The sequence below is a fragment of the Antechinus flavipes genome, chromosome 3, assembly GCF_016432865.1.
Source record: "Antechinus flavipes isolate AdamAnt ecotype Samford, QLD, Australia chromosome 3, AdamAnt_v2, whole genome shotgun sequence".
In the NCBI taxonomy this organism is placed as follows: domain Eukaryota; kingdom Metazoa; phylum Chordata; class Mammalia; order Dasyuromorphia; family Dasyuridae; genus Antechinus; species Antechinus flavipes.
In genome coordinates this window covers 536,656,123-536,676,198 of record NC_067400.1, presented here as the reverse complement: position 1 = coordinate 536,676,198, position 20,076 = coordinate 536,656,123, and the positions used below count along the sequence as shown (strand labels likewise).

Genomic DNA, 20,076 nt, shown 5'->3' with positions numbered 1-20,076 from the left:
ATGTTTGTGGGCTTTGATTCTGAAAGTAGTAAAGATTATAAACTTAAATGTATAATTCATTTTCAGAAATTTACAGCAGCATTTCAAATACAATTATGACTTTGTGGATGCCATCAATGCTGCTCAGAACTCCTGGATTGCTACTGTGTATGAGGAATATGAAAGATTAAGTCTGGATCAAATGATTAAGAGAAGAGGCGGCTACAGTTATCCACACCCCAGGTAATATCCTCTCGGTTCTATCTTTTTTTTTTAAGAACTCAAAACCCTTGAATATCTTGTTTTCTACTTTTCCTGACTTCCTTGTTTCTATTAATGGCATTGGTTATGATTTCTTAATCACCTTGTTTCGAAAATTCCATGCGCCTTCTACCCCCCCCCCCCAACATTAGTTGTTTTATTTATTGAAATTTTGGAGTATCTCTCACTTCATATATATATATATATTTACATACTTATATATGTTATTTTGTCTCCTTTCCCTACCCTTATTTCCCCATAGAATGTAAGCTTCTGTCTTTCACTTTGTAGTGTCTTAATAAGTGTTTCTAGATTTATTGATTGATTGTTCTATCCCATCCTCTCAGTAGCACCTCATCACCCTAACTGAGATCCTGATTTCTTCTTACCTGAATAATTCATATCTGCTCTTCCTGCTTCTCCTCTCCTTGTATTGTGTATAGAGGCACCAGATTAATCCCTATAATACAGACCATCTTTAGTGTCTTCCCAATTCCATATGAGTAAAATTGACTTAATGGAGTAGTAGATAAAGGACTCTTGGACCTGTAGTCAGAAAAACCTGAATTCAAATTCCACCTCAGAAAGTTATTAGAGAGAGTGGTCCTGGACAAGTTAATTAATAGTTGACTCAATTTCTTCATCTGAAAAATGAAAACAATAATACCTCCCAAGGTTGTTTTGAGGATTAAATGAGACAGTATTTGTAAAGTACTTTGCAAATTATAAAGTAATACATAAATGTTAAACTTTCTTACTATTTAAAAATAATAGAAATTATAATATATCAAGTCTTTACCTTGATAGTCAAGGCCTTCTATAATATGCTCCAAACAGATCTCCTTCTGCTCACTTCAGTAAACAATCAATAAATTAACATTTATTAAGCACATACTATGTTCCAGGTGCTCTTGGAACAAGAAATCTAATTACTTAAATCTTGCTTTCATATAAACTGGAATACTTGCCAGTTCTTTAAAAATGCCCTTTTCCCAGAATCCTTTACCTTCCTTCTTCACTCCTTCTCCTATTCTGACCTACAAATGTCTAGTTATTAGAATTCTTTTTGTCCTTCAACCACATGATTTTGCCTGTTAATTTTTCTCTGTCCATACCCCCAAAAGAGCTCATTATGACCATTTAGTCCTGCATTTACAGCCTTGTTCTACCCAGCAGCCCTGACTTTCCTTACCTCACATTTGCCCTCTACCTTTATCCAAGGTAGATTACTTTCACCCCTTGAACTATATTCATTAAAAGCCACCTCCCACATTTCAAACTATTCAGGTCCCTTGAGACCCAACTTGATAACATCTTCTCGTGAATACTTGATTACATCAGGCAGAGGTAAGGTTTCTTTCCTCTAATGCTCAGAACACATTAGACTCAAAGGATCAAAGATTTAGAAGCAGAAGTCTTAGAGGTCATCCAGCCCAATTCCTTCATTTTTATTTACTTTCCATTGTTGCTATTCTGAATTTAAATATCCAATAAAAAATATTTCCAAATGCACAAAATATAAATTAAAAATGTATGTGAAAATAAGATTATCAATTTCATGATGCTTGCTTTAAAAAAATTGCTACTTTGCTTTCAAAACTATTTTTTTTTCTGTTCTTCCTTCTGGACTTTCTTCTGTTTCCTTCTGTGCATACACACACACACACACACACACACACACACACACACACACATATTACAAATAAAGTAACTTAGACCCAAACAGGGTAACTAATTTGCTCTAGAAAGATAATATACTCAAATCCTCTGACTAAGAGGCACAGAGTAATTGGAAGAGATACAATTCAGTCCCAAGTTTTCTGCTTCAAAAATTTTTTTATTTTTTTTTTATTATAGCTTTCTGTGTCCGTGTGTGTGTGTGTATTAATAAAGCCTTTCCAATATTCTTAACAGTTTCAATGGTTCTTACCATACAAAGCAATCGGTTGTGTTTCCAGTGGACTTCCTCCTCTGATAGCTAATCAAATTAGCCATGAATTTTTAAAGTCATATCAATAGAGCTTAAATTTTATTAGATCTCACCAAATTAGAATGTTTAGGTATAACAAATAACATTAATGAAAAACTAAATGTCAATGATGATGGAAATAGAAGAGCTGTTTCAAAACAGTAGGTGATTGTCATGTGAATATTCTAGAAAATAAGGAACAGAATTATAGAATTTGTAGATTTTGAGTTGGAAGTGCCTAAAGAGTTCATCTAGTTTAACTACCTCATTTTACAAATGAGAAATCAAAGATGTGACTTGCCTGTGGCCATGAAGATGATGGACATTGTCTTTGAACCCAAATTGTCTAACTATAAATCCATTGCTCTTTTCCATGGCCTGAAATGCTCTGGGAACTGAAGGAGAAAAGATTTGCTCAGGGTCTTGAAGAATATCTGGCAAAGCTGAAGAGTATGTGGAAGTATGAAATGAAGTCATACCTAATACATAGTAATTGTGTGGTCATAGACAAATCACTTCATGTCTCCAAAACTTCAGTTTCTTCATTTGTAAAGTGGGAAGAACAATATTTATGGAGGCTATTTGCAGGATGATTGTAAGGAAAGCACTTTAAACTTAAGAGGAAAAAGAAATGTGATGTCATTATTTAGAATAATAACTAACTTTTATGTAGCACCCGAAGGCTTGCAAATTACTTTTATATAGATTATCTTATTTAATACTCTCAATAATTTGAGTAGGGGTTGCTCATTTTATCACATGGGAAACCTGAAGAACAAAAAGATATTCCCCAGCATCATTCAGCAATTAAGTGTTAGATATAAGATTTGAATTCAGGTCTTCCTTCCTTACAGTCTAGAAATGGATCAACTAGAGTCCTCTAGCTTCTTTCAACTAGTACTTTGTAGAGAAAGGTCCAATTTTGGTTGGAGATTTGTTCTAAACCTGCTTATAGTATTTTGTTATTTCTCCCTCCCTCCCTCCCTCCTATCCTTCCTTCCTTCCTTTCTTCTTTTTTTGCCTCTTCAATAAAGTCCTTTGATTTTTTTTTTGAACTTAAATATCACTTTTAACAGTGACAGTCCTAATCCTATAATCCTTTTTCCCCCCTCTCTTTCAGTATTAATTAAAATTTCTTTGTTTTTTTTTGGTTATTGTTTAAGTGTGACAAACAAAGGGACAGATAAGAATTACCATGCAAAATTAGTTATATAGAATTGTCTTCTGATGTATTTCTGTTGGTGTCTGGGTATTTGGGTGCACACAGTGAGAAGAGACGTGTTCCTGATCTGACAAAGCAGCCAAAGATTAGGAAAAATCTCTCTTATCAAGAATTACAAACCAAAAGTATTCTGAGAAAGGAAAATTCCTGGCTTCTTGTGATTTCTCCATTTTTTTTTTCTTTTGAGGGCCCTCCTATACTGAGAATGTACATTTAGGAGACTAAATGGAAGGACAGAATTTAGGAGATTGTGTTGAACCAAGAGAAAATTATTGAGGTAGAAATGATTGTGTTGAACTTTTAGTTGCTTTTAGAGATAAAACATGTCAGTTGCAAGGAGCAGATAAAATCACAAATATAAAAGCACTTTGGAAGATATGAATTTATTATTGCTGTTAGTATTTTAACCCCTTAAAAGAAACATTTAATTTTCATCTTGCAAGTATAATTTTCATATTTTTATACTCAAGTCCTTGTGGTATAAATAGGATATTTTTGATGTTCAGTTTTTCTGAAGCTCCAATGACCACATTGGCAATAAGGACATAATTGTCCTCTAATTATTGTATGAATATTCATCCTTTCTCCTCTAATTAAACTATACCACTATTTAGGGATAATTTGTTAGTTTTTTGGGGGAGAAAGTCCTAAATCAACAAAAACATTAGTCAAGATAAATTGTACTTCAATTTTTTTTTTGATGGAGCAATGATCTCCATCAATCAGTGAAAAAGCATTTTTTAAGCCTCTGACATTATGCTACATGTTGCAGTCATGATGGCAAAAATACAGTAAGTTCTGTCCTTGTGGAGTTTTTGTTCTGTTGAGGAATCAACATATATCATATCCATGATATATAAAATATATACAAAATATATGCAATTATTTCAAAGGAGCTGGAGAAGCTGGGAGGAAAAGAATAACCTCATGGTAGCTAGACGTAAGAGTTCGTGGGGAATTAATGATTTTCAGAGGCAGAATTGATGAATTAGTGCATTCCAGGCATGGGGGACAGTCATTGTAAAGGCATAGCAATCATAATACTACTTTAAGGTTTGCAAAGTATATGTTATTTTATTTGATTTTCTTATAATATCTTATCTATCTAAGATAGGAGTTCTTAACTGGGTGTTTTTGTTTGCTTGGTTTTTGCCTTTTTTGTTTTGTTTTGTTTAACATGGACTCCTTTGGCAGTCTAGTGAAACTTGTGCACCCCTTCTTAGAATAAGCTTTGCAAACTCATAAAATACATTTAATTACAAAGGAAATCAATTACATTGCAATGTAGTTAGCAAAACTTTTTTTTGACCGTTCATGGAACCTGGTATAAAATGTGTTCATTGAGGTACTTGTACATTATTTTATAATTAAACCTACTTTGTTTTTATCCTATGTCACTCAGTCATATGTCTTTCTATTCTCTCATTCCCATCCCCAATCCCCTACAGAAAATGTGCCTAACGTGCTGGGGACTTCTTTATGTTTTTAAGATAGGTTAAAAAAACCTCTTTGATTGTTAGGGCCACTTTATACTTTCCTATACTCATTAGTATCTAGCATAATGCTAGGTAAATAATAATAAGCACCACCAGCAGCACCTACTATGTGTCAGGCATTATTCTAAGTGCTTTATAAATATTATCTCATTTTATCCTCTTCACAACCCTGAGAGATAAGTGCTAATATTATCCTTGAGAAAACTGAGTTAAACAGAGGTTAAATGCTTTGTCCAAGGACATACAACTATTCTGAGATTGAATTTGAACTAACTTTCCTGACTCCCAGTGCAATGCTCTATTTACTGTGCTTCTATCATAGATAATCATTAGATAATTATTAATTAATGGATCTCTTGTTTTCATACTGATGAAGCAGATTAAATCTAATGATTTTCACATATCCTGTAGAATATTAAATCTTGATAGTTACATAATTGACTGAAAGGTCCAAAGAATACAAGATTCTATTATATTTACTATTTGTGCAATTAAAAAAAAAAACTATTGACTTTTAAAAGCAAATTGGTTTTAGAGGCTCAGCTCTGAGGACATTAGTATGCGTATATTAAGATCATATCAGAAACCTTGACACAAGATAATTTGTTCAATAACCATGTGGTTATTTATGTTAGATGAAGCTTTAAGTTGTGAGACATATGCTTTCTAAAAGAGTTTGTCATTATCATGGAGAACGTCTCCTAGCAATGAAATTCTACTACCTGGCACATATTAGGTATTTAATATATAGTTGCTGGTTAATTAACAAAAGAGGAGTATCCTATAAATAATGATGTTCTCTATATGTTCTTGTTTACTAATGACATGATGTTGATTGTATCATGATCCAGAACTTTATAGGACCTCCTCAATTTGATGATAATATTAGCTCACATTTATATAGTTATTTAAGGTTTGCAAAGTGCATTTACATGTTATTCATTTGATCCTCATAACAATCTTAGAAGGTAGATGCTAGATGCTATTATTATTCCTATTGTATTATTCCTATTGTATTCTCAACTGAGGTTGACAGATGTTAAGTGATTTGCCCAATACAATGAATATTAAAGTGACTGGCCTGATAGTAAAGGAAAATATAAATGTGTATATATAGAGAAAATTTGTGCCAGAAGTAAAACAAAGGAAGAAAGTGGGCTGAATTGAATTTTAGACTGTGTAGTACTTTGTACTAGTCATAAATTGTTCCCAAGTATAAGGTCTACCCTTTTAACTCATATTTTCCCAGTGATGACTAGTTCTGTTCTGTATTGTTTTGAACTTTGAAACATCATAGACTTTGAGAAACTAATGAAACATCACAGACTTTGAGAAGCTAATGAAACAGGTTACCCAGAAAACTGTGGAGAAACAGACACATGGTAGGTATAAGTAGGCTGCAGCACATATGCTGTAATAGTGTATTGTGAAGAACTGTTGTGAAATAGATATCATTAAGGAAATGTATAATTGGAAAAGGAGGTATGAGCAAAAATAGAGAATCAAAGAGTTCTGTTGGTATCCATGCACATGAAAAGTCTTAGAGCATGGGCCTGGTGCACCTTGGATAGATCTTCAATAGAATATGTATGGAAGGACATAACCAGAAGGAAAAGTTTTCTTTACTGATGAAGGGAATACCACATGAAAGAAGCCATAGGTTTATTGAAGTTTTAATGTTAACTCTTAAGGAATTTATCCTTATTCTATACAGTTCTGAAAATAATCATATATAACCACCAATACCCATACCTTCTAGCAGGTCAGTTTTGTTTATATTTTTTATACATTCAATTTTAGTTAGCTCAAGATCAGGGACTGTGCCTTATTTTATCTTTCCATTGTTCACAGTAGCAACCACAATGTGGTAGTAAAAAGTGTCCAATTAAATTATATCAAATGGAAAATACTAGCATGGTGAAAGCTTTATCGTTTAGATCATTAGTCTTCCCAAGAGCCACATCCAAATATTAACTACAAAGGTGTTTGCATTGGAAAGAGCATTCCTATAGTGTTAGCTACATAATAGTTACAAATGTAGACCATTCTTTGTAAATGTCTAAATATATTGTTGATATTCTTGAGGGATAGTCATCTTGTGCTATTTCTTTCATAATTTCCTTTCTGTTTACAAAAGAAATAAATGGAAAAAAGGGGGAAGTTAAAGGGAATGGTAAAGGCTTATATATCCTTTTTTATGTCATAAACTTTTCTGGCAGTGTTCTGAAACCTATTGGACCCCTTTACAGAAGAATGGTTTAAAATTCATGAAGATGTATCATATTAAAAGGAAATCAGTTATTTTGAAAGTTACCATTTTTTTTTTAATTCATAAAATCTCACATTAAGAACTCTTAGCTTGCAGAAATCTCTTCAAAGACTTGAACTGGAGACTAGTCTAAATCAAAATCAATCTGTAAATCAACTGAGCTGCTAATATGTTTGTTTAGGATTTTTTTTTTCCTTTTTCCTTCCCTGACTTTTTAAATTATGCACAGCAAGTTCAGTCATCTATCTCTCCATAGACCTATTGCCTCTTAGCTATTTTACATGAGCTGTGACTAAAGTTATGACCTAATTTCATGTATAGCTTGTCCATTTAGCCTAACTATAGTTTAATCATGCCTTAATATTAATGTACAAGGATATCCCCAACTATTCATCACTCTTTCTCTTCCTCTATGGTGGCTATTAGCCTTCTTGCCTGCCCCAGTCCCTTGCTAAAACACATTAGAGAAAAGTGAGAAAGCCTAGGATGTAAAGGTGTGCCAAAGATGTCAATATCACAGGTGCTTGATAATAAGTGCTGAATAAATATTTGTGGAATTGAATGTTTGGTGACTCATATATACATGGCAAACCACAATGTCAGCTTTCCATTCCCTATATTAATGCAAGAAAACAAAGTCCTGAGAAAATAATGACTAATCCCAAATTACTTTTTATCATGATATAATTAGAAATATATATGGTCAGTCTCCTTCAAACACTTACACCCACATCCATGAATATTTACTAATCACCTCCCTTGTGATTGACTTGGGGATCCATCCAGGCTAATGGAGGGGCCAAGGAGGAGGGCATACATAGTCTGCAAAACGAACAGCTGAAACTTAACTAAATGCTAATCTGTGTATATTTCTCTTTTAGGCCAAAATCTGCACCATTGACCCATGAAATACTTCAAAAAACTTCAACTTTGCCAAAGTCTTGGGACTGGAGAAATGTTAATGGTGTCAACTATGTTAGTCCTGTTCGAAACCAAGGTAAAAAAAATATATTTTTTTGGATCCAGGTCTTTGAAGATGATCCAGATCATTGATGGGTCCGGTTTAAAAGGAGTTGCTTTTTTCCTTTTCAAATAAGTAACCTTGCTATTACTACATTGGAAAGTTTCTGGTCTGGAGGGGTTAGCTAATATTTAAGAATCCCAGCATATAATGGGGCTTTGATAACTTAAAGGTCGCATTGTTAAGTTAATTGTAATCTGACTTTGTGAATGAAAGATTTTGGTTAGAGCCAGGCTTGTACAAAGTCAAATCATAAAGTCAAATTTATTTTCATAAATTTGGTATAGTAGGTGTGAACTTGATAATTTTCCTCCTAAACACATTCTAGTAGAAAATTATCCTATATTTTTAGTCTGTAGTCATTTGTACCAATTATTTACACCATGCTCAGGTGTATAACTTTTTGGATCATTTTGGAGCCAAATGCTCTACACGTGACTGATCTTTTACCATGAAATAGGTGTGGAGGTTGCTGCCTAAAAGACAGCATAGTAAAAGTCTCCTAGTGGCCCCATAAATTTGCCACTTATGTATAAAATTGTTCTTAATCTTTTTAGGACAAATGGTTACATCTGTTATTGTATGTATACTGACTTAGTATATACCTTCTTCCATAGCTCTTGTGACTCTCTTGGGCAAGTCACTACCTCCCTCTTCCTTCCTCAATTTCCTCTAAAAAAAAAGAAACGAAGAGGCTGATTTGGCAATTTCTAAAGTTCCTTTCAGTTCTAGATCTGTGGTCCCATGACTTTAACTTTAATGTCAGAGACTTTATCTTACTGTTTTCCTAAAGGCCATTTCAGCCATTTAGAAGTAGTTAACATATACAGTGATTAGAGTTCTGGATCTTGACTCAGAAAGCTCAGATCTAGCCTCAAACATTTAATTCCTATGTGACTTTGGACAAGTCACTTAATCTCTGACTACTTCAGTTTGTCATCTGTAAAATGTGCACAATAATAGCACCGATCTCACAGAATTCTTGTGAGAAGTAATTATATTTGCAAAGCACTTTGCAAACCTTAAAGCAACATGCAAATAGTAGCCATGTAAAAGTCTGTATACTTTCACCACTCCCTGCCACCCCTTCTTTGGGAATGGGCCTCCATGGGATGACAGAAATAGAATGGAGAAAAGATTGAGATAGGGATGGCTTAGCTGGAAATATAAATCACAAAAGATTAGCTCCACTTATTATTAGAGGTATTCATTTAAGAGGCAAAAAGTAGAAATTCCTTTTTTTTTCCAAGTCAGTAAGCATTTATTAAACATCTACAATGTCAAAAACTGGGCTAAATGCTGGGATTGCAAAAAGAGGTATATATTAGACATTTAAAACTTTTCATAATCTATCCTCTTTTTACTTTTCTCAGCTTCTTTTTTTTTATTTTAATTTTTTTTATTTTTTTAAACTTTTTATTGACAGAACCCATGCCAGGGTAATTTTTTTACACCATTATCCCTTGCACTCACTTCTGTTTCGATTTTTCCCCTTCCTCCCTCCACCCCCTCCCTCAGATGTCAAGCAGTCCTTTATATGTTAAATAGGTTACAGTATATCCTAGATATAATATATGCGTGCAGAACCGAACAGTTCTCTTGTTGCACAGGGAGAATTGGATTCAGAAGGTATAAATTACCCGAGAAGAAAAACAGAAATGCAAGCAGTTTATATTCATTTCCCAGTGTTCTTTCTTTGAGTGTAGCTGCTTCTGCCCATCTTTGATCAATTGAAACTGAATTAGCTCTTTTTATCGAAGAGATCCACTTCCATCAGAATACATCCTCAAACAATATAATTTTTGAGGTATATAATGATCTCCTGGTTCTGCTCATTTCACTTAGCATCAGTTCATGTAAGTCTCGCCAGTCCTCTCTGTATTCATCCTGCTGGTCATTTCTTACAGAACAATAATATTCCATAATGTTCATATACCACAATTTACTCAACCATTCTCCAATTGATGGGCATCCATTCATTTTCCAGCTTCTAGCCACTACAAACAGGACTGCCACAAACATTTTGGCACATACAGGTCCCTTTCCCTTCTTTAGTATCTCTTTGGGGGATAAGCCCAGTAGAAACACTGCTGGATCAAAGAGTGTGCACAGTTTGATAATTTTTGAGCATAGTTCCAAATTGCTCTCCAGAATAGCTGGATGTGTTCACAATTCCACCAGCAATGTATCAGTGTCCCTGTTTTCCCACATCCCCTCCAACATTCCGCATTGTCTTTCCCTGTCACTCTAGCCAATCTGACAGTGTGCAATGGTATCTCAGAGTTGTCTTAATTTGCATTTCTCTGATTAATAATGATTTGGAGCATATTTTCATATGGCTATAAATAGTTTTAATTTCTTCGTCTGAGAATTGTCTGTTCATATCCTTTGACCATTTATAAATTGGAGAATGACTTGATTTTTTATAAATTAGAGTCAGTTCTCTTTTTTTTTTTTTGATTTGCTCAAAAACATTAACTTTTAAGTGGCAAAGCTGGAGTTCCAAATTGGGTATTTTGGCCCCAGTAGCCAGTTTTCTTTCTTTTTTAATAACTTTTTATTGATAGAACTCATGCCAGGGTAATTTTTTACAGCATTATCCCTTGCATTCACTTCTGTTCCGATTTTTCCCCTCCCTCCCTCCACCCCCTCCCCCAGATGACAAGCAGTCCTTTACATGTTGAATAGGTTACAGTATATCCTGGATACAATATATGTGTGCAGAACCGAACAGTTTTCTTGTTGCACAGGGAGAATTGAATTCAGAAGGTATAAATAATCCAGGAAGAAAAACAAAAATGCAAGCAGTTTATATTCATTTCCCAGTGTTCTTTCTTTGGGTGTAGCTGCTTCTGCCCATCTTTGATCAATTGAAACTGAATTAGCTCTTTTTATCGAAGAGATCCACTTCCATCAGAATACATCCTCAAACAATATCATTGTTGAGGTATATAATGATCTCCTGGTTCTGCTCATTTCACTTAGCATCAGTTCATGTAAGTCTCGCCAGTCCTCTCTGTATTCATCCTGCTGGTCATTCCTTACAGAACAATAATATTCCATAATATTCATATACCACAATTTACTCAACCATTCTCCAATTGATGGGCATCCATTCATTTTCCAGCTTCTAGCCACTACAAACAGGGCTGCCACAAACATTTTGGCACATACAGGTCCCTTTCCCTTCTTTAGTATCTCTTTGGGGGATAAGCCCAGTAGAAACACTGCTGGATCAAAGAGTGTGCACAGTTTGATAATTTTTGAGCATAGTTCCAAATTGCTCTCCAGAATAGCTGGATATGTTCACAATTCCACCAACAATGTATCAGTGTCCCTGTTTTCCCACATCCCCTCCAACATTCCGCATTATCTTTCCCTGTCATTCTAGCCAATCTGACAGGTGTGCAGTGGTATCTCAGAGTTGTCTTAATTTGCATTTCTCTGATTAATAATGATTTGGAGCATATTTTCATATGGCTATAAATAGTTTTAATTTCTTCGTCTGAGAATTGTCTGTTCATATCCTTTGACCATCTATAAATTGGAGAATGGCTTGATTTTTTATAAATTAGAGTCAGTTCTCTATATATTTTGGAAATGAGGCCTTTATCAGAACCTTTGACTGTAAAAATGTTTTCCCAGTTTATTGTTTCCCTTCTAATCTTGTCTGCATTTGTTTTGTTTGTACAAAATCTTTTCAATTTGATATAATCAAAATGTTCTATTTTGTGGTCAATACTGATCTCTAGTTCTTCTTTGGTCATAAATTCCTCCCTCTTCCACAAGTCTGAGAGATAAACTATCCTATGCTCTTCCAATTTATTTATAATCTCCTTCTTTATGCCTAGGTCATGAACCCATTTTGACCTTATCTTGGTGTACGGTGTTAAGTGTGGGTCAATGCCTAGTTAAAAAGTAGAAATTCCTAAAGCTATCATGTCTTTCAGGCAAGGGTTAGCTTTTTTTCATTTTTCATTATTCTCTGTTTGGTATTTGGACATTCCTTTATTAAATAAAAGAACTGAACTCACTCATAATCTACATGTCAGCAGATTCTTGGGAAAAACAAAATTTCCACAACTTCTCCTTTTTTACTTCCTCTTAGTTTTTAATGTTTTACAAAAGGGAAAAAACAGGGATTCATTTTTGTGGAATTGAATTTTGATTTTTGATTTTCTCTTCCCTCATTTGAAGAACTTGGAAATTTCCACTGACTCTAAGATATCAGCACACCAACCCAACAGAATTCATAGAATCAACCACACTAAAAGGAAATCCACAACTTCTCTTTCCATAAAACAACAGAACCCTTTCTCCTAGTGTGGGCAGCCTGGTCTTTTTGTCATGTTGGTCAGAAAAGGCCCTCTTTAAAACAGAACAGCTCACATTTAAAGTCATTTGAAACTCAGTTCCTTCTGTATTTAAGAGAAAAAAGGACATATCCTTAATCAAAGGGATTTAAATAATTTGTGTATGATGTTCATATTAAGTAGAGAGTCAGTTTTAAGAGACTAATCGATTTGCTTTCCCTCAGAGATTCCTGGGAGAGAGGCAGAGAGTTATTCTATTCTACTGAAGTCCTGATTCTAAATACTTTTTTCTCAAGAATTATACAATTTTAAAGTTGGAAGGGATATGAGAAAGTGTCTAGCCCTAATCTGGTCATTTTACAGATAAGGAAAATGAGTCTCAGTTATGTAGAGTTGATGTGTTAAATTAATATAATGTTATGCCACTATTAAAGAATATTATCTCCTTATAAGATGAAAGTCAATATAATTATGTAACTCTAACTATAGGAGGTGTAACTGTAGCTCAGTGATAATAGCCAGTATTTGTATACCACTTCAGACTTTATAAAGTGCTTTACAAATAGTTCAATTTATTCTCACAACTCTGGTGGTTAGATTCTATTATTCCCATTTTACAGACGAGGACACCAGGGTATGCAAAGGTTAAATAATTTAAATAGGGTCACTCAGCTAGTAAGTTTCTGAATTACATATGAACTCAGTTCTCCCTGAGGTCTAGTTCTCTCTCACTGTACCATCTAGCTATCCAATAAAGATGGGCAAAGTCTTCCCACAGGATTCAAGATGAATTTAAAGATCTAAGAGCCTTGTGCTGTGTGTCTTGCCTTTGGGGAAAAAAGAAACCTATATGAAAATTTTTACAGATGTGAAGCAATTGGATAAGAACTGAAGGGGGTATTTGCTAGTTTTCTTCTTCCCTTACCCTTGTCGAGTAGCTCACTATGATTTAACCTTGTCTGCTCTGGCAAATAAGCAGTGTGATGTATTGAAGAGGATGCTAAATCTGGAGTCAAGTAACTTTGGTTGAAGTCCCAATATTTCCACTTACTACCTGGATGACCTTGGACAAAGCTTCTAATCAATATGAGCTTCAGTTTCTTTATCTATAAAATTAGAAGTTTGCACTGGATGACCTCCTTATGTTTTCCAATTCCATATTTCCAACCATATTTCATACTTACTTCCACCTCTGAATCTAACCACATTTCTAGTTCAAATGTTCATATGGACATTTGTACCTGATCTCTGGTTGTGCCTTCCAAGCTCATGTTGGTCTGATAAGCCACAGTTAGACACACTGTACTTTTTTTTTTTATTATAGCTTTTTATTTACAAGTTATATGCATGGGTAATTTTATAGCATTGACAATTGCCAAACCTTTTGTTCCAATTTTCCCCCTCCTTCCCTCCGCCCCCTCCCCCAGATGGCAGGTTGACCAATACATGTTAAATATGTTAAAGTATAAATTAAATACACTATTAGTATACAAGACACACTGTACTTTGACCCCAACATAGCGATGTCATTTTATTCCTCTTTAAGAATGAAGGGCCATGACCAACCAACCAATAATTTTCCATACTCATTTTCATATTCTCTTTTTCTGTCTCTTATAAACACACTCTCAAAAAACACACTCTTAAAGCAATCTCCTTCCCTTCCCAAACATCCATTCCTTTGAGCTGAAAAGAATTCCTAGAAGAAATGTAATATACCAGGAGATAAAGATCCCCATTGCTTTTGCTAGTAGTTGTTTTTTCTGTAATAAATGTAGAATTTTAAAGCTAAATATATTTGCTAATAACAGTGGAAATCAGTGATTATAATGTCTTCCCTAATTTTTCTCTATACTTTCCTTCTCTTGTAGAATATAAGTGTAATTGCATGTGTTTAAGTGAGGGTGGGAGTAAGGTTAGAGAGGAGGGTAAAATGATTTATGGGCAAATAACTGTATTTGTAGTCTGACCTGAGATCTGTAGTTCTGTAACATTCATATACACAGTAAAAATATCTTGAATTAGGCCTCAGTATGGAGATGAGAAATTATCTGGTGATTAGTCATTTATCAAGTAGACAGTTGTTAAGTATGAAAGATTTGTGGAACACAAGTACTTTCTTTGAGAGAATGTGTATGCTTTAAAGATACATAAATACTCAGGCCATATCAATTACTCCTGAATTCAAAGTCTGTAATAATAATGACATGACTGATTGTGAGGTTTTTTTTTTTAAGTCTGTTGTAACCCCATACTTGACATATTCTTTATGGTTCCCGAAGCTTTTTTGCCTCACAGTTGTTTGAGTTTGAACTATATGAGAGAAAGAAGAAAAGGGGAAAAGAAAATCTAAAGTAAAATTATGAAGCTCCAATTGGGTTTTCTGTATGGTTCAAAAGCTTTAAAAATACATTAATAGGATAATGAGTTTTGCATTTTGCTTGACTGTGTATCAATTCTGTATGACTACATGGAAAGATAACACTTGTAAGTATTCACATGTCTTGTCTGTCCCTTTCTGTTTCTCCAGCAAACTGTGGCAGCTGCTACGCATTTGCTTCCCTGGGTATGCTGGAGTCAAGAATTCGTATTAAAACCAATAATTCTCAGGTGCCAGTGTTTAGTCCCCAGGAGATCGTGTCTTGCAGTGAATATTCTCAAGGTAATAATAATAATGGCATATATCTCTATAGCATTTTACATGTGTCTGGATCAATGGCAGTTAAGACAAGGTAATATGATAAAAGAGCCATGATAATTGATCACTAAGATTTGGTGAATATACTGCATGAGTCACATAGAAAAGGGACCTTTCCCTTTTGCTGTGGGCATCCACGAGATGAGCCAGAAATATTCACATGAATCACCATGAAGCTTTGCCTGAAAGCTACAAGCATAGTATAGTTAAAAAATCACTGGCTCTAAACTTGAATATGACAGTAATTTTTAAAAATAATAGCTCATATTTGTATACTGTGTGGTTTGCAAATCACTTTATATGAGAAAAAATATGGTGAATTAACCAGTAGGGGAAAATAGGATAATAGACTTAGATCTAGAAGGGACCCTTGAAGCTATCTACTCCAAAGCTTTGATTTTGCAGGTAATTAAACAATTATTAAGCACTTAATATATGCTAGATCTTGTGCTAAATGCTAAGCATATACATACAAAAGGAAAAACAATTCCTGCTTTCCAGAAATTTATATCCTAGCCAGAAAATGGGGATGAAGCATATATAGATATTGACTATATTCATAATCTATTTTTTAAAAAAATGAACACAGTGTAGTTGGGGGGACCAGGGGAGGAATTTCCCAATTTCTTGGTGATGTCAGGATAGACTATGCTGAAGATGATGATTAAATTAAAATTTGAAGGAAACTATGACTACCAGAAGTACAGGTCAGGAGGGAACACATTCCAGGGATGGGGAACAGCCAATATAGAGACATTGGGGGAAAATGAAGTGTCATGTATAAAGAAGGGAAAGTAACTGATTTTGGCAGAACCTTAAGATGAATAAAAAAATATATTTTGTAGGAAACAAAGTTAAAAATGGGCCAGTTTGCAAAAAACTTTAAATGCCATATGGAAGAGTTTATAATTTATTATAACTTTAAAATGGGGGAAACATTGGAGATCATTTAGCAGTGAGGTGACATGTTTGGAAATATGCCTTAGGAAAATCTCTTTGGCAGCTGTGTGAAGGATAGAATAGAGTGGAGAGAGATTTAAAGTGGGGAGACTGACTAGTGGGTGATTTTAATAGTCCATGAGAAATAAAAGACGTACCACAAAATTGGAGATGGGCAAATTTTGTAGTAGTTTTCGAAAGTGGAAATAGAAGAAAGTCTGCAAACTGGAGGTGAGTGGGATTTGCTTTTATTCCTGAAAAATTCAGGTCATGTCAATTAACCTTTTTTTTTCCTTTTTGACAAAATTACTAAACTGGTAGATGAGGGAACCTTTTTAATTTAGGCTACCTAGATTTTAGCAAAGCTTTGAACAAAGTTGTTCATATTATTCTCTAGGAGAGATGAAGAGGTATGGATTAAATGATGATATAGTAAGAGTAATTATTAATGGCAAATAAATGATCCACTGGATAGAATACCAGGCCTGAAGTCAGGAAGATGTGAGTTCAAATTGGCCTCAAGAACCTAAGAATCACTCTCCAGCACTTACTTGCTGGGTGATCCTGGGCAAGTTACTTAAACGCTATTTGTCTCAGTTTCTTCAATTATAAAATGAGAATAATATTATAAAAAATTTATCAGGATTGTTGTGAGGATCAAATGAGATAACAATTGTAAAGTTCACACCACAGGGCCTGGTGCATAATAAGGACTATATAAATGTTTGCTGATAGCATTGTTATTGTTATTAATGGTTCAATATCAATATCAGTAATTAGGATAAAGGCATAGATAATTTGCTTATCACATTTATAGATGACACAGAGAAGGAAGGAAGGAACAACTGAATGAAAGGATCCAAAAATGAGAGTACTATACTGAATTTAAAGATAAAATTCAGTAGGGCTGAATATAAAGTCTTCCATTTGAGTACCAAAAAGTCACCTTTACAAGCATAAGATTGCAGAGGCATGGATGATTAGACAATTGTTCTGAAAAACAAATCTGAATGTTTTAGTGGACTAATGGTCAACAGTGGGATGAGATAGCCAAAGAAGCAGGTATGATCTTAGGCTACATAAAGAAGGAGGAATTCATGGAGGAAGCAGGGAGACTGTCTGAGGGTTGCTAAACATCACTTCCCAGGATCTGAATTGAATTGTGAATTTGGACAGAGTAAAGCTAAAAGAAGGAAAGGTTCCTAAACTATAGCTATTGACTGGAAGCTTAGGAATAGTAATGGAGAGAGGAGGATACTGATTCTACCTTTTTGTCAAATAGGTGGTGTGAGGGAAGGTTTATTCTCTTAAAGAAAGGATGGCCAAAGGCTGAATCATCATTTGAGAGGAATTAGTTCTGTAACCAAAGGCTGGAAGGAGGGTGAAAGGAAAAGGTCTAGAATGAAAAGAAGCTTGTTCTTTATAGAACTGGAGTCTCTAAGGGCACAGTAGAAGCAGCTGGCAGGTAGGAACTAGAACATTGTTGGGGCAGTGTTGAGTTAGATGGGGATGAGAGAGTGAACATCCTTTATTGGTAGAAGAAACTGGATCTTTGGCTGTGAGGGAGTCAGTATCACAGGGATTGGGAATCTAAACTGTGGGAGTTTAATAACCATTGGGGAATAGATATAAAATAAAATATCTATAGATAGGAGCATCTAAACTAACAAAGGCAGGTAAGTAGAGCATTCGAGGTCAGGAACCATCTTTGTACTTCTCCACCCCAGGTATTCTTCCCTGGAAGATTTTGCCCCACTCACAGAAGCAAGGATCTAATGTTTTGGTGTTATAGAAAGACCTTTTGACTTGGAGGCTTGAGAACTTGAGTTTAAATTTCAGATTTGACAATATTAGCTATATGGCTCATGTTAAGTTCTTCACAAGTTTTAAACCACTTGATAAATGTTGATTGTTGGTGATTATCTCATTTGATTTAATTTTGACTTGTTAGATGTGTACTTTAGAGCAAGCTATTTTAACTTTGCTAGACATCTTTTTTTCATTTAAAAACTGAAGTATCAGATTAAATAACCTACATTTCCTTTAAGCAGTAAATTCTGGGTCTCCATGACATGTTGGAATTGGTCTCCCCCAAATTTTAACTTGTAGGTATGTTTGCTTTTAATTCTCTCCTTAGCTTTCTGAATAGGCCAAACTTAGGTTATAAATATAAAGCTCCATGGGACTTGATGATAATGGAATATTGCCCAACATAAAAAGTTCCCCAATTTCCAATGCTGCTTATGACCTAGTTCCAGCTTAGCAGAAGATAGTTCTGAGTAAATAATTAAAACCTGGCAGGCATATTTCCCCTGTTTTTTAAGAAATGAAGAGAAATAAATTAATTTCATGGGCAGCAGAAGGAAAGGAAGAGTAGTAAAAAAAAAAAGTGGGAATCATTTCAGTGGAGGAATATCATTTAATGTGCTTTTTTTTTTTTTTTTTTTTTACTATCCCTCTTAGGTTGTGACGGTGGCTTCCCATATCTCATTGGGGGGAAGTATGCCCAAGATTTTGGACTGGTGGAAGAGGAATGCTTTCCCTACCAAGCTGCCGATTCTCCATGCACTCCAAAGAAATGTTCTCGTTATTATACATCTGAGTACCACTATGTGGGAGGTTTCTACGGAGGCTGCAATGAAGCTTTGATGAAGCATGAACTGATTCAGAATGGACCCCTGGTCGTTGCTTTTGAAGTATATGATGATTTCATTCACTATCAGACAGGAGTCTATCACCACACAGGGCTGAGGGACCATTTCAATCCCTTTGAATTGACCAATCATGCAGTTCTTCTTGTAGGCTATGGCACTGATGAAAAGACTGGCGAGGATTACTGGATAGTTAAAAATAGTTGGGGAATCTCTTGGGGTGAGAATGGCTACTTCAGAATCCGCCGAGGCATTGATGAATGTGCCATTGAGAGCATAGCTGTGGCTGCCACACCAATTCCCAAATTGTGAGGTATTTCTTCATTCATCTCACTCCATCTCTGTATATTAACTCAGGAAAAATTTAAGAGTTCAGTAGAGTTTTTTTTGAAATCTCTTTTCAGAATTTCTTCTTAAAACTCAAAGGTGCCCACTAAGATTCAGCTTCAAACTCACTTTGGATATGAGTCTGTCAAAAGACCTTTTTTTTTTTTAAACAACCAACAACACTGTTAAATTATATTTACTGTAGAAAACACTGGAGAAATGATAATTTGTAACTCAAAAAAAATAATTTGTAACTCAAAGACATGTTGTTTAAAAAATAATTGTGCCTTATGTTTGTAAAGCACCAGATGTAAAACCACCATGTAAAAATGGATTTTGTTGTATGAATCATGAGGGGAGTGATTGTGTTCATTAAAAGGAATTTTATTGCTTGACAAATGTTCAAGTGAAACGTCTGGCATGTTACAGCTTGTATATTTCAGAGAGTTTTTATACATAGAACTTTAAAAATTACTATATGAGATAGGGAAGAAAAAGGGCTCTTGAATAATTCATTTTCACAATCAAAACACTGAATTATTTGCTAGGTCTGTATAATAGATGTTTGTCCTCTCTTTGCCCCTTTTTTCATAGTATTGAACAATGTCTTAAATGATTTCAACCTGATTGATCTTTCTTTATGGGTCCCGAGTCTAAGATTACAGGGGAAGTATGGATATGGGAAAGAAGGATGTGGGTGAATTTTGGTGATGTATACTAAGTGCTTAGAAGTGGCTGTCTTAAAGACTCATCTAGCTTAATATTGACTAAGCTGGGATAGCTGAAACAATATGATTTTAAAAAATAATAAAAGCTAACTACTTGAAAATATTAATAACAGAAAATAGGTGGGGAGCATAGCAGTGAAAACTATTCTTTCATATAAATACTCAAGGTGAGGGACATAGCTAGGAGAAAAAAGACTACTAGC

At 34.6% G+C, this 20,076-nt stretch overlaps 1 protein-coding gene across 1 annotated transcript in view; it reads left to right on the top strand.

Moving 5' to 3' along the window:
• The window catches only part of CTSC (cathepsin C), a 52,175-nt gene extending 32,614 nt beyond the window's left edge, over nucleotides 1-19,561 (top strand). Inside the window, exons 4-7 of the mRNA XM_051987295.1 lie at nucleotides 67-222; nucleotides 8,078-8,193; nucleotides 15,061-15,192; nucleotides 18,631-19,561. Of these exons, the coding sequence (XP_051843255.1) occupies nucleotides 67-222; nucleotides 8,078-8,193; nucleotides 15,061-15,192; nucleotides 18,631-19,130 (904 nt within the window). The 3' untranslated portion in view covers nucleotides 19,131-19,561. The remainder of the gene's footprint in view (nucleotides 1-66; nucleotides 223-8,077; nucleotides 8,194-15,060; nucleotides 15,193-18,630) is intronic.
• Nucleotides 19,562-20,076: the final 515 nt, after the last annotated feature.